Source organism: Hemibagrus wyckioides, linkage group LG15, assembly GCF_019097595.1.
Source record: "Hemibagrus wyckioides isolate EC202008001 linkage group LG15, SWU_Hwy_1.0, whole genome shotgun sequence".
NCBI lineage: Eukaryota > Metazoa > Chordata > Actinopteri > Siluriformes > Bagridae > Hemibagrus > Hemibagrus wyckioides.
In genome coordinates, this window is record NC_080724.1 from 5,521,027 (window position 1) to 5,546,378 (window position 25,352).

Consider the following 25,352-nt stretch of genomic DNA (forward strand, 5'->3'; position numbering starts at 1 on the left):
TTATATGTATGCATCTGAGTAATGGTACAAAACTACCATCAACTCATAAATGTATACACAAATATTTTATGGAATTATTGGATTGCAGGGGATTGCTCTCACCCTCTAAACTCATAACCATAATGCATCAAACAGTTTTCTGAAACTGGTTGCATGGTTTGTCCTGTGGTGACAGTATACGAAAAAAGTAAGCTACTGTACCATAACTTTCCCAACCCTGCATAAATGAACCAGTGTGGAGAAGCAAGACCACATGATGAGACTGTGCACCCTTGAATGTTAACATCAATCTTCATCCATATCACACCTCAGAGCTACCCGAGAAAAGATACAGGTAAAGGACATTTCTAGTCCATAAACATTTTCTATATCAACAGAAAGTTCTCCCTTATATGGTTGATCAGTGGCTTCTAGGGACTATGACTCTTAAATGAAAATGAAAAATTTTATGACTTTTTGAAAGCTTGACATTTGCAAATACCTTTTTTTGTCTTTTACATCATTCAGAACTATTTTTTGGTCCTTCTGCTGTTAATGTCTCAATAATACAAACAAGGATTAAGGTCTGATTAAAAGAAATCCATTCTAATAATATAGAATAAGTTTTTTCCGGGCTAAAAAGTTAAAAACTCAGTAGCACTGCTCCAGTGGATATGACCAGGTACAGGCAAACGGTCCCTTTTTTCCTCATTGAAAGAAAATCCAGCTGTGCAAGCAGTCAGTAATTGCTAGTATCGACTCTCATCATGCTTTGAAATGTGTGCGTGCACATGTGTGTGTGTGCGTGTGTGTGAGCGTGTGCTTTAATTGTTTCCAAATCCTACGTCTGCATCAATCAGTAATTGGACTATTTAGCTAAATTAATCTATAACATGCTATAACAATAGATGAATATAAACAACAGATAATTATTACCATATTTCAGCAGTATTACTTACTTAAAATAAAATTTATATAGCACTACTGGTGTCAACAGGTCAATAATAATTAGATAGGTTTCATAGATGCACAGATAGGGGGCAGTTTTATTCTAAGGTTCTTTTTACATCAACTGTAAATATGTATTTGCCTTTATCAGTCGAAAGAACTTCACCAGTTTTGTTCCATCTCTCTGTTCCTTCTCACCAAGGAACTAAGATGGACCGTAAAAGTTCTCTCTCTCAGGATGATCACTATACACAATCTTGCTGAAAAGACACGGCTTTTTTCCCCTCTCATCTGAGATTGTAAATATTTAAGCACCTATATAGCTGTTATACAGTATGTGTCCAGTGCTTACTATAAAAACAAAACCATTTACCCTACAATGATAATTATGACTGATCACTCATCGGCTAAAAAAAATTACAGCTACAGAAATCCACCTACATTTCTCTCTATTGTCTTTTTATTTTAGTTGTTCTCAAAAATTTCCATTGCAACATATGATGTAAATCCTGGTTCCCCCACACTTACGTTCTAACAGCTGATGATTTTAAATATGTGTGAATATATGTAAATAGAGAAATGTTTAGGCACACAAGTAATGAAATTATCTCTAATGCAGCTCAGCTGAATCATTTACATTCTTTCCATGCCCCGCCCCCCAATTAAAATCAAGCCAAACTAAGTAGCTAAATAAGCAGGCATTTGTATAAATCACCATTTGTATAAATTTTATCCAAATATTTCAGTGAGATAGTTGGTTTAAAATAATCTGCATCAAAGGTGAAATGTCTGGATTTTATTGTGTAGCTTCTCTTACCTCTTTTTAGAATTTACAGGGTTTGTTTGCAGTTTTGGCTTAGCTTTCAGCTCAACCACTTGCTCCATGGTCACTGCTATCTTCCTCTCCATGTTGACCCTCTCTGAATGATTCCACAGTTTGTGCTTCTGCAGGTGAACTTTTGTGGTGAACACAGCCTCGCAGTATGGACAGCCGTAACTGAAATTCTCCACCACCGTTTCCTGAGTACACATAGACACAGATTGACCTGAGAATACAAGCAAAATTGGCAACTGAATTTGGCACCTGTATATTTAAACAACAAATGTGTATCTGTGCTGTAAAAAGCAGAAATCAGGGTTACAGTGGAGCCTATCCCAGGATCATTAGGAATAGGGCACAACCTGAATAGGTCACAGTTCATCATGCACACCCACTAACATACTCATTTACACCTTGAGCCTACAAAGAGAAATTTTTGAATATAATAATAAATATGAATTTTTTTTTAGCTAACCTCATTTCATCAAATGAAAACAAAAGTCCTGTTGAGCACAGCAGGAAAGACCATACAATGATAACATTAACAAAGCACTACTGATTATAACGCATCAACGGCAACAAAAAATATAAGCTTGCTACCAAATAAATACCAAATAAACCATAGCTACCAGAATAAAAACTGTATTTCCATCATTAATCCACACAATCAAACAAGTAAACTACCAACATGCAGACTTCTTCACTTGATACATATTTCCTCACATAAAGTGTGTACTATTAACACAATAACTTACTATTGACACAATTAACACAATTACTATTGACACAATAAAGGTCTTTGTAACATCATGTCCTGCATTACCCACCTCAAACCACTGGAGGGAACCGTCGCTTGAATATTAAGTGGCTCTAGTGTCAAGGCCACTTCCGGGTTTATGGGACATTTAGACAGCCAGTGTTTGGTGCTAAGTATTGTTAGTATTCTACTACGTACCAAGCCGTGTTCTCTGTTCTCTCATGTTTGTTTCATTGTGTATGACCTGTGCCTTGTTTACCGTTTCCTCAATTCTCTGTTTTGCATTTTGGATTTGTCTGCCCGAATCTACTTGCCAGCTTATTATCGAATAATTATTTTATTTTATTTTTTTACCACAACTGTTTTGGATTATGTTTTGGATTAGTCTGCCTGAATTTATTAAAACTCTGCGAATGGATCCTTAATCCTTGCTGTCTGGTGTGTCATTACAGCCTTCAGCAAAGTAAATTATAAATTCTTATTTACAGCATTACCTAAATATATTAAGCTTTAGTAAATCCTTTACTCAGTTGATTAAGGTTCTCTAATAATCACAATTTCACGGCACATAAGTCTGAAGCAAGGGTGCCCACTCTCCCCACCCTACTGTATTTGGCATTTTTATCTAACCATTACTTTCCCAAAATGGTATTCAGACGTCAAACATGCAACATTAAATCTTACCCTGTCGTTTTATTCTCTTGCCCATGCCTACCAGTGTGCTATTTTCTCAAGACTTCCACGACACCATATAAATCTAGGATGCATCAGATTCTATCAGTAGTGGAGTGGAGGTAGCGGTGCAGTGTTGGCAGTGGTGTGGTGTGCCATGAAACAATGAGAGAGATGAAATATGTGGCTGGGCACTAAAGGTGGTATGTCACTGGGGTGATTTAGCGTAACACTTTGAATGGCCCTAAATATATTGGGCTGAGCTTTCTGCACAGCAGTTTGAGGTGGAGTTTTCTTGTAGACCAATTGTCCTGGCTGATACTGCAGAGGGGGCATTGTCTGGGGTTGAGTAGAATCTCTTGGTGCTAGATCGCCCTATGGAGTCACATGTGGGCACTTTCCCAAACTCCTCTACTCCACTGATTCCAGGCATCAATGGCTTGAACGTCAGATGGCTTGTCCGACCATGGGATTGATAGGCAAGCACTGATGGATTTTAAGCATACTCTCCCCACGGAAGGAACTCACTCCATCAGTGTTGTTCTTGGCAGCAGTGGGCCCATAAGTAGTGTCCTACTGTAGTTCCTGGGTGATAGCTCGATGTTAGGCTGACACTGATGCTCAGACTCTTGCAGAAGGCCTTCCAGACCCTGGATATAAACTGGTCCCCCTATCCGACACTATGTCCTCTGTGAGCCTGTAGGTGTGTTAGCAGTCTCCATCGCTGTGGGCAGGTCCTTAAGGGGTACTAGTTTACAGGCTCTGTGGTCCCGAGAGTTTGGAAGGTCTGTTACAAAGTCCACTGCAATGTGCGACCAGGGATGATGAGGAATGGGTAAAGGTTTCAGGAGGCTCGACGGCTGAGGTGTCCTTGACTGTGTGCAGGGCAGGCTTCGACATCAGCTCCCAAAGTAGGCCACCAGAAGGTCTTGGAAGAGCCTTGTGGTTTTGTAGATGCTGGGGTGGCCCAAGTTTGGGACAGTGTGCACCCACTGCTACATAAATTCACTTAGGCAGGCATTCAGGGGGTGGAGCTTCATTGTGTTGGGAGCATTAGATCTTTTATTAGGTCCCAATGTATGGGGGCTATGACTAGTGAGGCAGGTAGAATGGGTTCAGGCTCAGTCTTGGCTTACTAGATCATGATGGCACCCGAGGTAGCAGGTAAGGGTACTTGATGGTAATGAAGTTGAGACCTTTGTAATCTATACAGGGTCTGAGGCCACCATCCTTCTTTTCAACAAAGAAAAACCCTCAGTGGTGGGAGACATAGAGGGCCATATGAGTCATCATGAACGTGCACTTGGTAGACTCCTCAAGGAAGGCCTAATGTTGGTGGGAGAAGAAGATTTCACATTGCATCAAGAAACCTTCGCACTGGTACACTGTATTTTTCAGGCAGGGCCATCCAGGCAGGTTCAGGCTTAGGAGCGCAAAGGCTGTGAAGGGCTTGGACCAGGTGAATATTGGTAGTTTGGGGGCATAGTGAGCTGCTTGTAGTAAGCCATAAGCACTTCTCCTTGGTGTGCCACAATGGCTTGCAGTTGTGTCACATCCGCTGGGGTCATCACTTTATGTAATGTATTATGTAATGAAGGGTCAGAGGTGGCAGATGCTGAATCCATATGAGGTGTGTTCATTAAAGCACAATTTAAAACAAACAATCCAAAATGGCAGGCAAAATACAAAGTAGCAAGATAGGCAAAGAGTCCATAAACCTGAAAGCACAAGCCATGTAGCAAACAAAGCCAAATAAACACAATCCAAATCTAAAAAAAAAAAACATAGAACAAAATAGGCTCAAAACACAGTGTCAAATATGAGAATAAACAAAGAATGGCTTGGAATTGCAGATGAACTAATAATACTTTGCTCCTAATGCAGGTGTATAGTTTAAATTTCATTTGAACAAACAGCTGCATACTAGATACAGTAGTCAGGCCATACTGCATACAGGAGATACTCTTTTTCCAACCAAACAGTGCTATTTCATTGGTTACCCAATGGCATACAGCCATTACAGTCAGACATAGGGAAATAGAGTTAGACACTGAATGATAAAATGACAAAATGCCATGAGCTGGTATGTAGCACCATTCATTCAATAGTCCTGCCAGTCGATCAGGTATTAGAGCCTCTGTGCAACATGAGTGAAGAACGGCTTCAATTCTGTAGTGGTTCTGCTTTGAATTTAAGGGGTATTTGTTATATTTTCAATAAAAAATGTACTATTTTGTGTGGACCTCTATGCACACTGAGAAAGTATTAAATATCATCAATATCTCATCAATCACAAAAAGACACTGCCTCAGAGATATATTTTGAATATCTTGGCACACTCTGTCCTGGGATGACTGTAGTTCTGGGATGACTGTGTGATACCATTTGTTTATGACAATCAATGACCTTGTCTATCTCCTTGGGAGATTCCTGTTTGTGAGTAACTTCAGTCCCATGTGCATGGAGCAATTATTCACCTCCGGCCAGAAATGTGGAACCTCTAAGCCAGTCTCATGCAGGTGACGAGCTTATAAATTCTGGCCTCTTGACTGGAGTCGAGTAAACTATAATGAGCTCTATGGCTCACTCCACTAGGAAATTGTATTTCTGAAAATGAAGTTTCTTCCTGTCATGGTACAAGGAGTGCCACCTGGAACCAGTCCACTCACCAATCGGTTCAGTGCAAGAGTTTCCAAGATGCCAAGATGTACATGGCAGCTATTTACATAGCCAAGCACCCATACTTGGGGCCTCTGCGGGGAGGCACCCTTTCAGTATCATCCTCCTACCTGGAATTTACTCCTGGAATGGTCAAAGCCATTCTGCACCCCAGAATGAGTTGAGTTTCCGTAGCTCCTTTTGTTGGTACAGCAGCCCTGAGCAGCCGAGGAAACAGGAGGCTGAGAGTCTCTAATCTAGGTGTACACAGACCCATTCCACCTTGCACATCTGGCTCCAACACTGCTTCAGCCAGTCCCATCCCACATGACCTGGAGGGGACCAGGGGAAAGCCTGGCCAGTCTCTTCCCAAGACAAGACCCAGTCAATATGATAGACACATTTTACAGTTGCACAGATGTGTCCAGTTGATAGTGTCAGTGACATTTTCTCATTCCTCCCACTACTATAGCCCTGGGTTCCAGCAACCCCCATGTTGTGGACAGTCGAGAAGCACATGGCCACGGGGTGCGGCAGCAGAAGCGGGCCAAGAAGCCCGTGGCCAATCAGAGCACCGCTATAACCTCTTTACCCTCCAAGAGAAGGCGAGAGAGCAGTATGGGGCATGGCACATCAGAGGAAGTAATAATGCAAGTCACACATAGACTAACATGTATTTCTCCGTCTTTCTCATTGCACAGCTGCCAGTGGACACAGAAGACAACACTTCCTAACCCTGCTGCTTCCCACAAGCCTCCTGGGTCTTGCCTCATTACTGCTTTTCACTCTGGAAACCCCACACCGCACCACCCATGCTGGCACTCAGCTAAATATCACTCTCTTGCTCCTTTCACCTCCACTTAAAGACTGCTTTACTTTTGCACAGTAAATGAAAACTGCTCCTAAGTTGACGACATCTGGTGTGTTTGTCTTCAGTCCCTCACAGCCTGAGTGTGACAAAAGATAGATCAATGTGTCCAACTGTTTGTTCAAGAGAATCCCCTTGCATCCCTCAAACAAAGTTAGGAATAACTCCAAAATGGGACATCATTGGACAAGAGTATCACTGGACACCGATATACCTTTTTGCTGGAGACACAGCCGGAAGTGAGGGCCTTTTGAGGGCAGTCGATGTTGCGTCATGGCTGATGCTATGGGAATGCCAATACCAATGTTGCCACACGCTGTGAAATGTCTGTCCCAGAGGTCATGAAAGGGCACAAACAAGCCAGGAGCAGAGCACTGTTAACCTGGTAAGACCTAGGACCCAGGAGTGGGGTCCAGGATATAGAACCTGATAAAAGTGTACAGAGAGGACCAACCCATCACAGCACAAATGTCCTGGAGGGAAACACCCCTAACCAAAGTGATGGACAAGGCGCTACAACTAGTAGAGTTAACCATAATCCCTAGAGGCAAAGCCACATAGTGCATATGCCTAGGGGATAGCTACCACTACCCAGCACAAGGTGCTGTTTGGAGACTGGATTGCTTTTGTTGCAGCCACCAAAGCAGACGAAAAGGGAGAGGATTTACATCATGCCTTAAAGCAATGGGTGTAAGTGCTTATAACCCGAACTGGGTACAGCAGGTACATTCTCTCCTGCTCCAAAGACACAAGGGGCAGAAGGCCTACAAAAAGGCTGGATGATTGGCTTATAGCAGAGCCGATTCCAGGGTCAGAAACTCCTCGGAGGCTTAGAGAAGCCCCTCCAGGACCACTAAGAGGTCCCAGGAAGGGAGACACAGTCTGCAGAAAAGCATCAGCCACCTGGCACCACGCAGAAGGAAAGAGACTAGAGAAAAGACATGTGACTTGCAACAATGGCTGCCACATACAGTGAGGGAAAAAATTATTTGATCCCCCGCTGATTTTGCACGTTTGCCCACTGACAAAGAAATGATCAGTCTGTAATTTTAATGGTAGGTTTATCTGAACAGTGAGAGACAGAATAACAACAAAAAAATCCAGAAAAACACATTTCAAAAAAGTTATATATTGATTTGCATTTTATTGAGTGAAATAAGTATTTGACCCCTTTGCAAAACATGACTTAGTACTTGGTGGCAAACCTTTGTTGGCAATCACAGACGTCAGACATTTCTTATAGTTGGCCACCAGGTTTGCACACATCTCAAGGAATTTGAGCCCACTCCTCTTTGCATCCACGACCCATTTTCAATGCCCTGGCTGAGGGAAGGAGGTTCTCACTCAAGATTTGACGGTAAATGGCTCCGTCCATCGTCCCTTTGGTGCGATTGTCCTGTCCCCTTAGCAGAAAAACACCTCCAAAGCATAATGTTTCCACCTCCATGTTTGACCTTGGGGATGGTCTTCTTGGAGTCATAGGCAGCATTCCTCCTCCTCCAAACACAGCGAGTTGAGTTGATGCCAAAGAGCTGGATTTTGGTCTCATTTGACCACATGATCTCTGAATCATTCAGATGTTCACTGGCAAACTTCAGATGAGCCTGTACATGTGCTTTCTTTAGCTGGGGGACCTTGCGGGCGCTACTGGATTTCAGTCTTTCACGGCATAGTGTGTTACCAATTGTTGACTTGGTGACTATGGTCCCAGCTGCCTTGAGATCATTGACAAAATCCACCAGTGTAATTCTGGGCTGATTCCTCGCCATCTCATGATCATTGAAATTCCATGAGGTGAGATCTTGCATGGAGGCCCAGACCGAGGAAGAATGACAGTCCTTTTGTGTTTCTTCCATTTGGGAATAATCACACCAACTGTTGTCACCTTCTCACCAAGCTGCTTGGCGATGGTCTTGTAGCTCATTCCAGCCTTGTGTAGGTCTACAATCTTGTCCCTGACATCCATGGACAGCTCTTTGTTTTTGGCCATGATGGAGAGTTTGGAATCTGATTGATTGCTTCCTTCTGTGGACAGGTGTCTTTCATACAGTTAACGAGCTGAGATTAAGAGCACTCCCCGAGAGTGCTCCTACTGTAATCTCAGCTCGTTACCTGTATAAAAGACACCTGGGAGCCAGAATCAAATACTTATTTCACTCATTAAAATGCAAATCAATGTATAACTTTTCTGAAATGTGTTTTTCTGAATTTTTTTGTTGTTATTCTGCCTCTCACTGTTCAAATACACCTACCATTAAAATTACAGACTGATCATTTCTTTGTCAGTGGGCAAACATACAAAATCAGCAGGGGATCAAATAATTTTTTCCCTCACTGTATACCTCAATCTAGAGGGTGATAGGCCCTCAAAGAGGCATGTCTGCAGGAACTTTAAGCACTGTACAAACAGGGCAGTGAACTAGATCCTGAAAACACCGATTACACCAGAGGTGAAATTTCAATATAGTCTCTACAACCCCCACAACGGGGGTGGAGAAATCGGGTCTCTACCTAGGGCTAGATCTGGTGCACCAACCTGAACAGAGGGCGCAAACACAGCCCTAATGATTGATCACCAGAGGTGGCCCCTGAGTTTTAAGGAGGAAGTATTTCAGCACTAGAAACAGAGCCCCCAACTTCTGTGTGCCTTGAGAGACAGGAGCCCTCCCAAATGCCATGGGTGGGGCAGGCATCTATGACCACTCTCCAACCAGAAAGGGGGATGTCCATAGAAAAAGAGTCTTTCGACAATGACATGCCCTAAGAGTGGGACCCAAGGCGAGAAACCAAGGTTTGTCCACATAAGAAGGGTAGGAAACTTGTGATGCATAACCATTGTGACCCTGAAATGGGCGTCTGCAAGGGTGAAAATCTCTGTTCCTGAGCCTCATGTGAAGAAACAGTCTCGTGTAGCAGACCCAAAGGAATAGCTTTGGCCGCTACAGTCATCAGGGTGGCAGAGAGGCATTGGTCTAGCCAGGTGTCCTTTATGGCAAAAAGGATGGACTCCCCCCAAGCAGGAGATAAAAGTGCCTGCATTATGGCTGAATCCCAATCTATACCCAAGAAGGTGATTCTCAGAGAGAGAGAAAGCACACACTTCGATGGGTTGAGTCTAAGGACAAGAGACCTCATGTGGGCAAGCATGGCATTTTAATGCTTGGCTGCCACTTCCCTCAACTGAGCCAAGATGTGTCAGTCATCTGGGTAATTGAGTCCTTGGATGCCAGAAGCTTCCATGCATTTTGAGTGGGTAAGCAATGAGACTAGGCCTAAAAGGAGAACCCGGCACTGGTACACTTTGCCCTGAAAGCTCTGGCAAGATGCCTATGTAAAGACAGGCACCCTTTAGGATTATCAGCACAAACCAGTCCTTTGTCCTTATCTGTGACACAATTACCTTCTCAAGGGCTCATCTCAAACGATGATTCAGCATACAATTCAGAGAACACAGGTTCTCCTAATGCCCTCAAACAGCAAACTGACAGGGGCTAACCCAGGAGGTAGTGACACATAAGGAGCAGGAGCATGTGTAGTCATGACTAACCCTGAAGCACCAGTGGTGGCTGGGTAGGCAGCAGTGGAGATGGCCCTAAAGGGACATCCCTGAAAAACGTAGCCCTCAGGCACTATCAATCAATCAATCAATCAATCAATCAATCAATCAATCAATCAGTCGGGGGAGGGGGGTCGGTACTCTGGCTGCAATGCTAACCTTCTTTTCCCGCCTCAGCAGGCCAGGCCAGGGCCGGTGGCTACTGGTTGATAGCCGTAGTTCCTCACTGTGGCGAGGGAAGAACAGGCCCTTAGGAGACATCAGGGTGTCTAAAAGAAAGGTTTTGTCTGTTTCTTTTATCTCTGTCAGATTGCCTCTCTGTGGCAACCAAACGCAGACATTAAACAGCCTATGACATGGGCTGTCTGCTTTGTGGCATAGACGACTAAATCTATGGCTTGGTGGAATTCAGACCTCATTGATGAGTCCTTCACCACAGACCACGTGCAAAACTGCGTCTTTGTGCAGCACCACACTGGCTTAACCTTATGGATTGTAGGCTTTCCCCAAAGTCACACATGGCTTGATAGGGCCTCAATGGGAGCACAGACTTCTTCCATGCAGCTGATGAAGGGGAGAGATAGCTCGCAAGTGTCTCTTCAACCCTAGGCATCGCTGCATACCCATGTTCATCAAGGCCCACAATGGCTGAATATTCAGCAGAGGAGAATAAACAGGCAGAATAATATTCCACAACCTCGTCTGGGAAAAATGGGAGACACCTGCATGGAAGGTGGTGTGAAGTTAGAAAGTAATTGTCAACCTCAGAGCAGACAATGTTAACCTTTCATCAGGCCAATCTAACTTAGCAAGAGCATGTGTGATCCCATCCAGGAGCTTTTCGAACACCGCAGAATGAAGTAGCAATTTGACTGTTGCTTGCTCCTTGTTGCCCACAACGAGCTCCTCAGAGTCTGATGCAGATAGCATTTTATCCTCATCTAGGTTGGGAGAAATCGCAAAGCATGCTCCCAGAGCCAAAGCGTAGGTATTAGAGTCAGCTGAGATGACCCGGCAAGCTACCTCAACAGACGTGAGACTTGAGCCATGAAGCGCAGGAACTTGGCCAAGCAAGTGCGGAATTAGTTTAGTGACAGCACTCAATACTGCCTTTAACAGCACAAACGCCACTGATTGTTTTCTCTCAGGAAGCAATTCAGTGGCATACTGCTCATCATTGCACACACTGAGCTCCTCAGAGTCTGATGAACACAATAATAATTCTTTGTTCAGGTCAGGAGAAATCGCAAAGCAAGCTCCCGTAGCCAAAGCAGGGAAATCCGAGTCGAGAGAGAGGACAAGAAAAAGGGGCTCACCCGTCTTCTGTTCCGCCTCAACTAACTCAACCGGGTAGACCCATGATCTAAGTTGGCATGCTGCCTCAGCAGACACAGGACCCACGCCACAAGGCACAGGCACCTGGCTGGAGAAAACAGCCAAGTGGGAGAGGAGTTTATGGAGAGGACAGGTTTTGCACGCTCCCCTACCAAAAAAAAACAACACAGAAAAAATACAAGTTGTCCCCTGTATGGTCATGAAGAGTAATTATTTCAGTTGCTATATCCTTTCTGGCAGCTTGGACAAATCTGGCCACACATTATTGTGTGTAAAAATTCTCAGGAAATCAGCAGTATCTAAACTACTCAAACTAGCCCATCTTGTACAACCATGAGATGATCAAAGGCACAGAGATCACAATTTTTGTTTACTGGTTGTTCTTCCTGGATGACTTTGGTAGGTACTAATAACTGAAGGAAACCAGGAAAACCAGACTGACCTGACATTTTGGAGATGCTCTGACAGTGTCCTCTAGCCATCACAATCTGGCCCTTGACAAAGTCATTCAGATCCTTGCACTTGCCTATTTTCCTGTAACAAATCGACTTCTTGAGCTGACTGTTTACAGTCAACTTAGAATATGGCACCTTTTGTTTTGACCACCCATTTTGTCAAGTAATGATGTAACTGCCAAGTTCTTAATTAGTAATTATGAATGTCAGCTCTTGGTTTGAGCCTCGAATTTTTACTGTGAAGATGTTGAGAAAAGAGAAAAGAGGTAAAATCCATTGCACAAACATTGGGTATAGCTAATACAACAATTCTGAATGTCCTGAAAAAGAAAGAATCCATAACTCTATTAATAGCAACACATTGAACAAGCTGACCATGGACAGCAGAAAGAAACATTGTGGGAAGTGTAAAGAAAACCCAGTGACATTAACAACAGCCTCCAAAGGGTAGGGGTGAAGGTATCCACCATTTGAAGAAAGTTTAGCATAATAATAATAATAATAATAATAATAATAATAATAATAATAATAATAATAATCAGAACCCTAGATCTATTATTTCTATATAAAGAAATATAGAAATAAGCCACAAAAGTTCTGGAACCAAGACCTTTACAAAAGCTATGGAAAAGTGATGTTTTTTTATTTATAAACAGGCACTTTACAGGGCCAGGTTTTACCCCTTTAAATCATTCATCATGGTATTTAAGCCCGTAAAGATGCGGGGACTTCAGGAAGCAGCCAAAACCTCACTTTAACTAAGAACGTCTCTTAATTTCCTCTTTTCACTGACCCATCATGTGTGTCTACACCAGCCTACACAGATATATTAAATAGTGGCATGGAACTTTACACAGACTAAGCAGGCACCACAATCTTCCTAGTACAAATAAAGACAAATTTCTAAAAAAAAAAAAAAAGAGAGAGAGAGAAAGAGCTGAATGAAAAGGACATTAACTTGTCAGTGTAATTTCCTGTCAAAACAAAGTTCCCAGTTTTAATGAAATGATACCCTGGTACTGTCAGAATGAAGAATAACTAGCATTATCATTTGGACTCACAGGAATTGTGCAATGGTCTGGTACCTCCACACAGTGGTGCCCTTTCTTCTTTTTGCCTGTTCTCTCATTGGGGGAGGGACCTGAGGGAGAATATACATTGGAATAGTTAGTTTTCCTCTAAAGAACCAGTATAGGACAGGTTATTCCAGTCCAATAAAAAAGACCAACTCATGACTCTCCTTTCTTCTGTTTTTGAAAGTAACACAGCTTGATAATTTTTCAATGGGTTACTGAAGTTAGAGCGGGCATTTATTTTGTTTCTGAATTGAAATAATACCCTAAATAACCATAAAACTGCTTAAATATTAGAAGCTGGCCATGGCAGATGATAGACCACTGATTGGCCAAACCAATAACACAACTTTCCATGTCCATGAGTTTTTAAAAAAAGATAATTTTGGATTCCCCAATAAAGTAGCAGACTACCCGATTAATTTGCTGCTCATCTAGCTTTGCACTAAAAATTAGTGACAGGAATTACACTTTTCTAATAATAAATACAGGACAATTCTGAGATTAACATGTTAAGGAACTATAATCTAGTCTATAATCTCCTCATTTAAAAATTAGCTGATCAGCCTAATAGGACCTGCAGCAAATGAGGTGGTGGCAATGAGGTTGGCTGCCATCACAGCTGCTCTGGCCATGCTTTATTTGTTTTTGTTATTTTTCTCCACTTTCTGCCACTTTAACCACTTTCTCCTTTCACCACAGACATCACTACCTAAGGCAGATACACCCTTATTACTATTACAATCCTCTAACCTATCACCATTTCTAAACCCGGACACATGCTGGCTGGGTGATATCATAAAAAGTAACAAAGAATGCAACCTAAAGTGGCAGCTATGAGGGAAACAAGCCAGCATCAGGAGCAGGCTGAGGGGACATGTACACTGTGCTCCCCTGCCTAGCAATGTCGCCTTTGGATAACATAGTTGATGACCTCTGGGACAGGGTTTGGTTCCAGAGGGACTCCCTTAAGAATTTAGTTCAGTCATATTCAGCACCATGTACATTCCTTCAAAGGAGGACACAGACACTTCCTTATGGGAACTACATGAGCCACTCATGATGCTGTATTTGTTGTTGCAGGGGACTTCAACAGTTTAACAGTGCTCAAACGTCTACTAGCACTTCACCTGTCCCATAAGAGGCAATAGGACACTAGACCACTGCTACACACAGTTTAAGGACAGCTTCATGGCCCAATCACATCAGCCATTTGGGAAATCTTTCTCTTTCTGATATATAAACAAAGGCAAAATGCAATTTTTCTTGGCAAAATGCCTCCAATTACTGTAAATTTTTTGGTTGTCTTCCACAAACTGCACATGAGACTGTGATGGCCACTCCAGAACCTTCACCTTTTTTGCTGTAGCCATTGGAGGGTCAACTTGGCCTTGTGCTTTGGATCATTGTCATGTTGGAACATCTAAGAGCGTCCCATGTGCAGCTTTCATGCTGTAGAATGCAAATTGTCTGCCAGTATTTTCTGATAACATGCTAAACAAAACTTTTAGCATTTAAGAAATTTAAACCCACTCATAGAAGTATGAAAGACCACTGGCAATGGTTGGATGCTTAACTCAATACCACACTACAGTAACAATTTGGTTCAATGCACTAAGCTAGGTCAATCAGAGCATGCAATGTTCGAGGGGGCAAAGCACACACAGGATCAGAGTACTTTATTTTCACTTTTCTTTAAATTTTGTTAGTATAGTTTTGTGACCGATGTCAGACTTTTACGCAAAATTAAAGTCAACCAATAAATGAAACACAGAAAATAATGTTTATTTAGGGTTTGGTTTAATGTATTTCTTTTATCTAACTTAAATACGCCTTTTTATTAAAAACTAATGCATTTAGTTTTCTGTTTTTTTTACTAGCTTCAGCTGAAGCTCAACATAAACGTTTCAACCCAAATGAGCACAGTTAGATTTTACCATTCTATAACAACTATATTAACTACTATAACAAAGAATAAAAATTATTACATCAATACTTTCAACAATTTAAGTTCAGTCCATAGTTCAGTCCATTCAAGAAATTCAGTTTTAAAGAATAGTTCAATGGATAAAGTTCAAAAGTAGAAAAGGGGAAAACAAAATAGGGAAAGAGAAAATATCCATCAGCTGATCAAATGATGAAATGATAAAATGAAAATTTGAAAATCCAAACTTTATGGGTGACTCGCCATCTTTCCTCCTGTGCCATAATATATCCATTCCAGTCACGTAGTTCACAATTGGAAATCCAAATTTCAATGCATGCAACAAACTGTCCAATTTCGATGAACTAAAAATGCTTTGTTAATTTTATCTTTAAATTATGGCATGAACCAAAGCAATGACTCTGTTTGCTTCGGAGCTCCAAATGTACAAGGCCTTTCAAACAGTAAACTGTTTTCAGTTAGTTTTTACTTTTGAGTCAAATAACAGTCAATTCTACTATTTATTGTTTACAGACCCCATGAGTCATGTTCTGAATTTTTTGTGAATTTGTAAAAGTCATGTCAAAACTGGTTGTTTCTTTAGACACAATTATTAAGTGTAGTCCTTAAGTGTAGATATTACTGAGTGGAATGTGAATGGAATGAAGCCCAATGCTGAATTCAGCCCAATGGTGTGGTGCCCTTCATCCCTTATTTTGCAAATATTAAAGACACAAGACACTCAGATACAGGAGGAAATGATCCAGATACTTGTCCCAAAGAGCCATCAGGAAATGTTATTCTAATCTTTTCACCATAATCCGGTGGTAGGGCATCTAGGACAGAAGAACCTATTAAACCGGCTCATGGTCCATGGGTCAGGCATTAGTGGCGGTGTTTGAAGGTGGTGCGACAGCAGTTAACCATGTCATCTCCTGAGCTGGGATCCCAAATAAGATCTGGACTAACTTGTGAAATGTACAAATTTTGGGAAATTAAACCATTTGAAGATTAATGAACATGTTGAATTATGTTATTGATATAATTAGACACTTAGAACAGGAGAATCTGCATCAGGCCTAAGAATGGCCCAGTGCGGGGCGCAAACCCGAACCCGTCCGCACGCCTTGGAGTAGACCCATATGCAGGATTCAAATAAGCACTGCTTTATTTACATAAACACAAGACATGGGGACACTAACAGAAACCTGACTAACAAACATGAAACATAGAGCATAGAACAGTGACAGAGACAGGTACAAAATGATCCCTATTTATAAGGGCACAACATTAGGACTAATGGGGAACAGGTGACATGGCAGGAACAAGAACAGGAAAGGCGTGGCACAAAATACAAACAATAAAGCAGGCTTCACAGAATCACCTGCCAGCACCCTCTCCAGGCCAGGCAGGGAACTGTCCAGCTGTTCCTGACATGTACTCAGCTATAAGAATTTTTTACAGGGAAATAGAGTGCTCAGATTATTACCCACATTAATCTACAAATTCTCAACAAATGACAAGGACCCTTCAAGGTCACACAGCGATTTGTGGGGGTCAACAATTTGGTAAAATAAATGGATAGAGAGGGGGCTCAGCTGATATACCATATCAGTTTCCTTAAACCATGGAGAGAGGTGGTCCCTATGGCTTTGGCCAGTCAATTCAAGAACAGAAGGAACTAGATCCAGAGGTAAAAACAGTTACTTTCACCATCCACTCAGTCCCTTTCACCATCCCAAATTATAGAGGTTGCAAAAGTGCAGGAATAAATTTCTGATGTTTTCTCACCCTTCCCTGGTTGCAATGATCTCATAGAACACTACACTCAGACACAACAGAGGTGGTGGTACACAGCTACAGCTATTATTTGCCTAAACACAAAACAGGTGGTTTGGGAGGCACTTGATCAATATGGAGGTAATCATTGAGTCCTGCAGTGTATGGACCTGTCCAGTCATTTTCAAGGCAGATGGTTCAGTCTGTATCATTGCAGTTTCTAAATTTGATGCTTATCCATTGCCCTTTATTGACAAACTGCTTGACTGGTTAGGTGGAGCTCACTTTTATCAACAATGGATTTGACAAAATGAGTTTGGCAGATCCCATTTGGACAGGAAATAGATTGGGTTTTAATATTGGATCAGTTTTGTAGCCAACTTCTGCATTCAGTCAGGCAACCTATTAGGCTTGATGCTTATCAGAGAATAGGGGAAGTAGAAGGATACGAACAAGGAAAAAGAGTGGCTTTTCCTTGAGAACAGCAGAGGATGTTACAATGAAATCACCAGTCATTTAGCCCTCTGTGCCATTAAGCAAATGGCATGGCCTATCAACCATTCTATGGCTGCTAATGTTGTCATGAAAAGGCATCTGTGGCTCAGCCTTACAGGTAGAAGGAAAAAGCCTTTCTCCGAGATGCCCATTTTTCACCTCCTGGCCTGTACTTGTGATTGCAGGTCTCTATGCATCCTTGATAGATATCAGCTTCCAGTTTCCCAAGTCATAGTTGGCCTCAGCAGGTGTCAGTTTTCGGGAAAAAGAAGGCATATGGGAAGAGCTTGCCTGGTGTGCAATGACATTGGGAGAGATCTGCTCTAACTCTAATTAGAGAATTCGACTTCTACTACGAACGGGCGGTCAGAGTCAGGGTGTTTCAGGACAAGTGCTGTGGTGAAGCTCTGCTTGAGCTTGTCGAAAGTGGCTTAGGAGGCTTCGTAACAGTTCAACTTCTTGGGTTTCCCTCTTAGATGTGAAGGGAGAGGCCATGGAACTGTAGCTTTCTTATAAAGCGTTGATAAAAGTTTGAGAAACCCAGATTGTGGAGGGGGCTGGCCACCCTGTTACCGCCCGTACCTTACTATTGTCAATCTCTGCCTCCTGTTGACTAATCAAATACTCCAAGATTATCGAGTTCTGATGGAATTCACATTTCTCTCCTTTGATGTACAGCTGCAGTAGATGGAAGAGCACAGTCCTAGGGTTGGGTACCAAATTCTGTACTTTTAAGGGTACTGACTGAATTACATCCGTATTGCAGATTACCGATTCACATTAAATCAATCGGTGCCACATTTCATTACTTGTTCAAACACAACAATGGCTAACCAAAAATGTTTGCAAGTGTGGTTTCATTTTACAAAATTAGATGCAGACAATGGTATTTGCAACATTTGTAATTTTAATTGCAAGGCTGACCATGGCAACACATCTAACATCAGGAAGCACCTAATCAACATGTATTTAAAAGCTTAAGAGTGTACTGTATTTGGCAGACTGATCTCCCATAGCAAAATAGCAAAAGTAGCTGCAGCTAATACACCTGCTGAAGTGAGGCATCGGCAACAACTTAAACATCTTCAGATAATTAATTAGCTAATTTGATAAGTTGCTGGAGTTGAGGAAAACAACATTTTCACAGTGATGGTTGCTGTTAACATAGCATTTTTCTAGCATCAGTGAACACTTTTAAGTAACAGATCGGAATCCCGTTCCATGCTATTTATGTTAAAAAATAGTAACGTTAAAAGTTACGTTAGATGCCCGTAACCTTTGTATAAAATCACTAGTAGTATCCTACTATTTATGTATACTATATATATTTTTACAGTATACAAACATCACAAACAGTGGCAGACAGTGACCAAGGGAGCTCTGACATAATGTAAATATATATATAAACTATTCCAAAGTTTTAGGCAATATATTGTATATATATTTTTGAGATATATAAAATATTTTAGATATACACAATACTTTAAAGTTTGTAAAGTATATACTGGAAAGATTATTTCATGGTAGATGGCCCTATACAATCATCACTATTCCTACTGCTGTCTGACATATACCTTATATTCATGAGCATGTCATTCCTACCAATTTAATTATACAGATGGGAAAACTGCAAGCACAACACTGCTTCTGAATTGCTTTTTTAATGTGAGAGCAACACATCAAGTGCAGCACACAGGCATTGATTTAAGTCTACATTAAACCTTCGGTTATGGAACCTCAGTAGAAACAAGAGAAGTTTACTTTATATTATATTTTATATTTCATCCTTCTGATTAGTTGAACTTTTTGGGCTATTAAAAAGTATGCCTCCTAGGCAGTTTTGGTCAATCATAATATGCTCTGTATGCGAGTATGTGCTACATATGCAACTACCTCCGGTGCTGCTGTCTAGTGTTCAAAAAGAGGTAGAGCTCATAAACATTAAATGACAATACAGCAATACACGTTTGAGAAGCAAAATTCAGCGTGTCAGTATTTTGTATCATGATATTCCAGACAAGAAATTTATTCTATTCCTTGTTTATTACTATTATTATTATTATTATTATTATTATTATTATTATTATTATTATAGTATAATATTGATATAACGTCATGTCATTTTAATCATCCCTAATGTGTTATTTATACCTGCCCTTTTGTGTCTGTCCTTGTTGAGTTATTGTTTCACTGTTGCGTTTGGATACTTGCTTGTATGGTGCTATGTAGAATTCTTGTGTTTTCAGTCACATTTCCAAGCAGTTATATATTGTTTATTTATGTACCATTTACTTTCTGTTTCATGTGTCATGTCGTGGTATTTTTATTTAATTAAAAACAACGACATGGTTTTAATCCTGTGCATGGGTCTGAGTTGCTGCAACTTCCAAAGCATGACAGAATAACTTGACACTTTAGCAGACACAGCAGGATTGCCCAGCTAGATTTGTTCATATCTTGACTTGAACTGGATATTGCCCTGGAGTATCGCTGAGGACATCCAGCAAGAACAGCTGTTGGTGGGTTTTGCCCAATGTGGACTTCCCTGCCACGTTTCGTCAGGGTGGTTCTCCTGCTTCTGTTCCAGCCAAGGATGCTGCTCCACTTGGCACCATGTTTGGCAGGAGGCACCACCCTTTTTATCTGAGCCTAATGGAAGCATGGCTCTGCTTCTGTTCTAACCAAGGACATCGCTCGACTTGTAGTTCCTGTGGAGGACGCTTCCCTCCCTCCCCACCCTTTCCGGAGGTCAATCTATCCCCAGGCTTGGCTGAGGATGTCGTTTGGTAGTGTGGGCTTGGCCATGGATTTCTCTTGGGCCTTTTGTCTAACTAAGAATTTGGCTTGGTCATTGAGCTCAGCCATGGACATCATTAAGGACCTTGGTGGTTGGCTATGGACCTTATTATATCCTCCCTTATTTCACTGTGATCCTTGATCTCTCTTTGGGCCTCACCATGTTTTTTACCCCCTCGTTTGGCCTAGTTGGGACAATTATTTGGGTGAGTTTAGGCGTATCAGGAGCCACGCCTTGGCGGGGGGTAACTACTGGGACAATTCATGACCAGACCACCAGAGGGTGCTGGTGGAGTGAATTTCAATTCTTTGTTGAGCATCATGTGTTTAGGTCATGTGTCATGTCATCTTTGTTTATCATCCCTAATGTGTTGCCTTATTTTTACCTGCCCTTTTGTGTCTGTCCTTGTCGAGTTATTGTTTCATTGTTGCGTTCGGATCCTTGTTTCTATGGTAATTTTTGCTATCACCATAGTTCTTGTGTTTTCAGTCAAATTTCCAAGCAGTTATGTATTGTTTATTTATTTATACTTACTTTCTGTTTTGTGGGTTATATCGCGGTATTTTTATTTAATAAAAACAAGGACATGATTTTAATCCTACGCATGGGGCTGAGTTGCTGCAACTTCTGAAGCGTGACATTGTATTAGCAGAAGCATTACAGTATTGTCCCAAAGTGTAATGATATTTGAAGCCGTTCAGTAATCCTTGCACCCTGAATAAAGCAATCCTCAAAGAATGCTTCACAATGGGGATGGTGTTCTTTTGTGATTTGTTAGGTTTTTTTGTTTTGTTTTTTTGCTCACCAATTATTATTATTATTATTATTAGGTAATATGGATTTTTAAAAAAAGCAAGAAAAGTTTGCTGTCATCAGACCGTAAAACATCACTCCACATGGTTTAATGAAACTGTATGGGTTGTTTTTTTTTTTTGTCAAACATTAGCTGGGGTTGGATAGGGCTTTGTTATAATTTGTGAGATTGTTGACACAATCATTGTAGGGAGCGACTACTGACCAGTTCTCTCGGTTCTTCCCTTCAGTTTTAGAGAAACATCCTATTCTTAGTAGTCAATTTGTTTATTATTGTTTTTACTCTCAGATGCTTAGAAACTGCCACACTCACCTTGACTATGATTCTACTTATCATTTTAAATTTGTTTGCTTTTAGTTTAATGAGAAGTATTTGCCTGCAACTATAACCACCTCTGCTGCTTAACAGATCATGAGATAGATGATTGACTAAAATACATTTCCCCATTTGAGAATTGATTTGTGCGAAGTGATTAATGATCAATAATTATTGAGGACCAGACATCTGAGTAATGTACTGACATTTTTGAGTTGTGAGTTGTGCAATTATCCAAAAGGCAAAAATGATAAGAAAATGGGCAGGACAGGAACTCAGGTAATAAGCGTGAATTTTTGTGTTTTGAAGTGTATTGAAGTCTCTATCAATGAATACAATGATGCTGGTTCACTAGGTTTTTTGATGGGTATAAAATAAAACTGGAAAAAACACAGACAAAACATTTTAATAGATAATAAGTTAATAAGCACTTGGACACACTTTCTAGCAATACAAAACAGAATCTTAACCTTTTAAATGCTCATTGTTGTCCACATAATTTTTTTTCTTCCAAAAACACTGACAAGCATATTAGGACAGTGGCGGCCACATCACTACAAACAAGCAGCCTACAAGTGCTCCTTGTGCTACTACCACCTAGGTGCTGAAAGGACAGCAACAGTTGAGCACCTCCTGCTGTGGATAGAGCACAGAGCTGTAGGTAACGGCAGCAGAAACGCGGCTCAGAAGCAGCCAATCAGAGCAGTGGCAAGTTACCTGGAAATATTCTAGGGGCGCAGCAGACATGGGGATGTAAGAGGAAGTGTAAACTACTGTGTACTAATGTACGTCTCTCCGAGTGTGACACCAACAATGAGCACAACGCTCCCTGAAGTTGCTGCACCCTGCAAAGCGCCCTGGGTCCTGCCTCTTATCCACCCCATACAGCCTGCAAGCTCAGACATCGCTGCTATTACTCCATTTCTCCCTCACTTTGAGCACTGTAAATAAAAAAGCATAATTCACCCACTTCTGGATCTTTTGTGTCTCCCTGCCGTAGCTGCCGTATCACTTTTTTTGCATTATAGCCATGAAGGAACACTATTTATTTATAAATTATGCATCAATAAAACTTATTGTAAATTGCAGTTGAAAATATGTAGTACTATGCAAAAGTTAGGCATCCTTTTTTGCTAATATTTTAATATTAATACAAATTTTATCTTAGATGCTTGATGATTTCTGCATGATTTTGTCAGTACAAAAACCTTTCAGAAATTCAAACAGAGTTGAAAAGAAAAGCAAAATGTTAAGCTATGTTATTCTCATAATCAGTAAAGGTAGTATTAAGTGTAAGTGTTTTGACCATATTTTGACTAATAATTTTGGTTTTTGATTTCTGGCATTTTGGCAGATGCCCTTACCCACAGCGACTTATATTGTATACAACTGAGCAATTGGGGGTTAAGGGCATTGCTCAAGGGTCCAGCAGTGGCAAGCTAGGTACACCTAGAATTCGAACTCACAACCTTACAATCATTGTCCCAAAACCTTGATCACTTAGCAAACACATTATTGCAACACAGCAGCAGATAATATAAGCTATATTCTTCTGTTATTTCAAGCCAAAGAGTCCATCGTCTGTAAGTTAATTTGTTTATTTAATATTATGAATTAATATTAAAATAATATTAAATATTAAAATAATATTAAAATTATGTTAATAAAGGATTATTTCACATAAAAAATTGTGCTGTACATTTTTTTATTTATACTTTATACATAATGCTTAATATACATTGTGTTTGTATTTCAGTTCCACAAAAAAAAAATACATTCACAGAAAAAAAGAACTCTTTTGGTTTTGACATAACATTGTTGCACACTCAACATCATCATCTAAAGATCTAGTAGGACATTGGCTAGCATGGCTGCAGCAAAAGGGTATTGCAGGAGCCTGTAGAGAGGAAGGAGGAAGGCAGTTACTGTTCAAACAGCCAGATCGCTCCTCTGGCTCCTCAGCTTTGAAGTCTTCTTTCTTACCAGGAGGCTCAAACTAACTTCCAGCAAACAGTTGGATTTACTGATTAAGTAGCTAGGTAGTCATTCATCAGAAAATGTGAAACATGTCAGGTCAGTGAAGGAAAATGAAGAATGTGGTACCTGCCTACAATCTCTGGCTCCAACAGAATTATGCCTCTAAAGATGTCATAGTATTCATTGTCTGTACCACCTATCCGATCTATTCTCAGGTCACAGGGAGCCTGTGCCTATCTCAGGCATCATGGCAGGATACACCCTGCACGGAGTGCCAACCCATCGCAGGGCAGACACACACTCATTCGCTCACGCAATCAAACACTACAAGCAATTTAGAGACTCCAATCAGCCTAGAAGCATGTCTTTGGACTGTGGGAGGAAACCGGAGCACATGGAGGAAACCCACCAAGAACATGCAATGGGGACAACATGCAAACTGTGCACACATACAGTGAGCGGGAGCGAAACTCGAACCCAGGGTGCTGGAGGTGTGAGGCGAACGTGCTAACCACTAAGCCACCATGCCACCTGTCACAGAATATAGGATGAAAATCCATGTTTTTGGGAATAGTCCCTCTCCTGTGGATATCACACAGCTCAACATAGAGAACTCGAGTTAGGGAAAGGTGCAAGAGACTTTGTGAAGTGTGACTTTTACATGGATCGTGACCTGAAATCAGTGCCCAAGGCTGAGATTTCTATGCTGAAATCTTAAAACGAGAGAAGCCTTTCACACAGAGAAGTCTCTTAGCAACTGTCAACAGCAGGGGTGATTCTAGGATTTTCATTTAAGGGGGGCTCAGCCCCCAATGAGGGTATAATAGTAAAAAATAAATAAAATAAAAGTACTGAACAAGCCAAATACAAGTCACACACACACCTGTTTACTGTATAAACACAAAAATGAGGTTTGCATTTCTAGTACAAACCTCTTTCTATGTTCAAGTACAAACAGAAAAATGTAACCAGAAAACAACAAATAACTTTAAACTTACATTGACTATCCATATTAGCAATATAAACAACACAGCTATGAGGTTGGACAATGGAATAAACTATGTGGGTGCTGTGATTCACTTTCAAAAGTTAAAAACAAAAAAATAAAAAAGCAAAATTGAAGCAGCCTGTGAGAAGCATAGACAAAGTTTTTCCTTTTGTAGCCCAGTTATTGGTTTTTCATGTGAACCATCAACCTATGTCTTCTCTCCTTGAAAAAAAAAAATCTATTGATAATTTTATCATGGTTACCAATACCAATTGCACAACAACATCTTTCTCGATTGCCATAACTGCCAGTTGATGGAGCCTGCACTGACCCATTATTCTCCTAAGCCAGGTGCTAACAGGTACAGTGAAGGCAACCTGGATGACAGATTTCAGTGATGGAAACATGTCAGAATCCAACAGGTTATACACTGAAATCATGTCCTGTGGAGCAGCACCAGCTTGCTTTTTACATGTCAAAAAGTTACACAGTAACTACCATTACTTCCTCTGTCTTTAGATCAAAGTTGTAGTAGTATGCAAGTTCTGCCAAATGTGTTACGCAGCGAAAACGTACAGTAAACCGATTACTTCCCCATGGCATTTTGTATTTATGAAAAAGAACTGCACAGACGCAGATTTTATAACAATCTATCGAAAAACACACACTGCGACGCTGCGGTCTGAGGATTGAAGAACGCGCTGAAACATGGGGAGGAGCTAAAGTCTGCCGCTGTTTACATATGAAATTTGAAGGGGGCTAAGACGATCACAAATTTGTGTACAGTTTATGGAGAATCGCAGAATTTTTAGTGGGGCTGAGTAGAAATGAAGCCCCCCTAAAAAAGGCCTAGCGACGCCCATGGTCAACAGCATTTTTAATCCTCTTGGACTGGCAGCACCTATTACAATACAACGAAAGTTCCTTCTTCCTGACATGGGAGCAGACACAAAAAATTGGGCTGCTCCTCAAGCAAGTCAGGAAAGTTGATGGAAACAGTCTTTGCAGGATCTGTCTGTGTTTGGAATACCCAGCGGGTCCTAAAAGGTTTTCAGCACAAAGGGCAGTAATTGATGTTTTCTCAGATGTTTTCACAAAGGCAATTGTGCAACTAGTGTATCTGAAAGTGATGGATGACATTG

The 25,352-nt window shown here is 41.1% G+C and overlaps 1 protein-coding gene across 12 annotated transcripts in view; it reads right to left on the bottom strand.

Annotated features, from left to right (window-relative positions):
• The window catches only part of znf512b (zinc finger protein 512B), an 85,754-nt gene that overhangs the window by 35,996 nt on the left and 24,406 nt on the right, over window positions 1-25,352 (bottom strand). For 7 of the 12 annotated variants that reach the window (XM_058409607.1, XM_058409610.1, XM_058409605.1 and 4 more), the window contains 2 exons: window positions 13,110-13,189; window positions 1,745-1,947 (listed from right to left, as the gene is read on the bottom strand). In XM_058409607.1, coding sequence (XP_058265590.1) covers window positions 1,745-1,947; window positions 13,110-13,189 — 283 coding nt within the window. The remainder of the gene's footprint in view (window positions 1-1,744; window positions 1,948-13,109; window positions 13,190-25,352) is intronic. The other 5 variants (XM_058409614.1, XM_058409613.1, XM_058409612.1 and 2 more) reach the window with 2 other exon arrangements.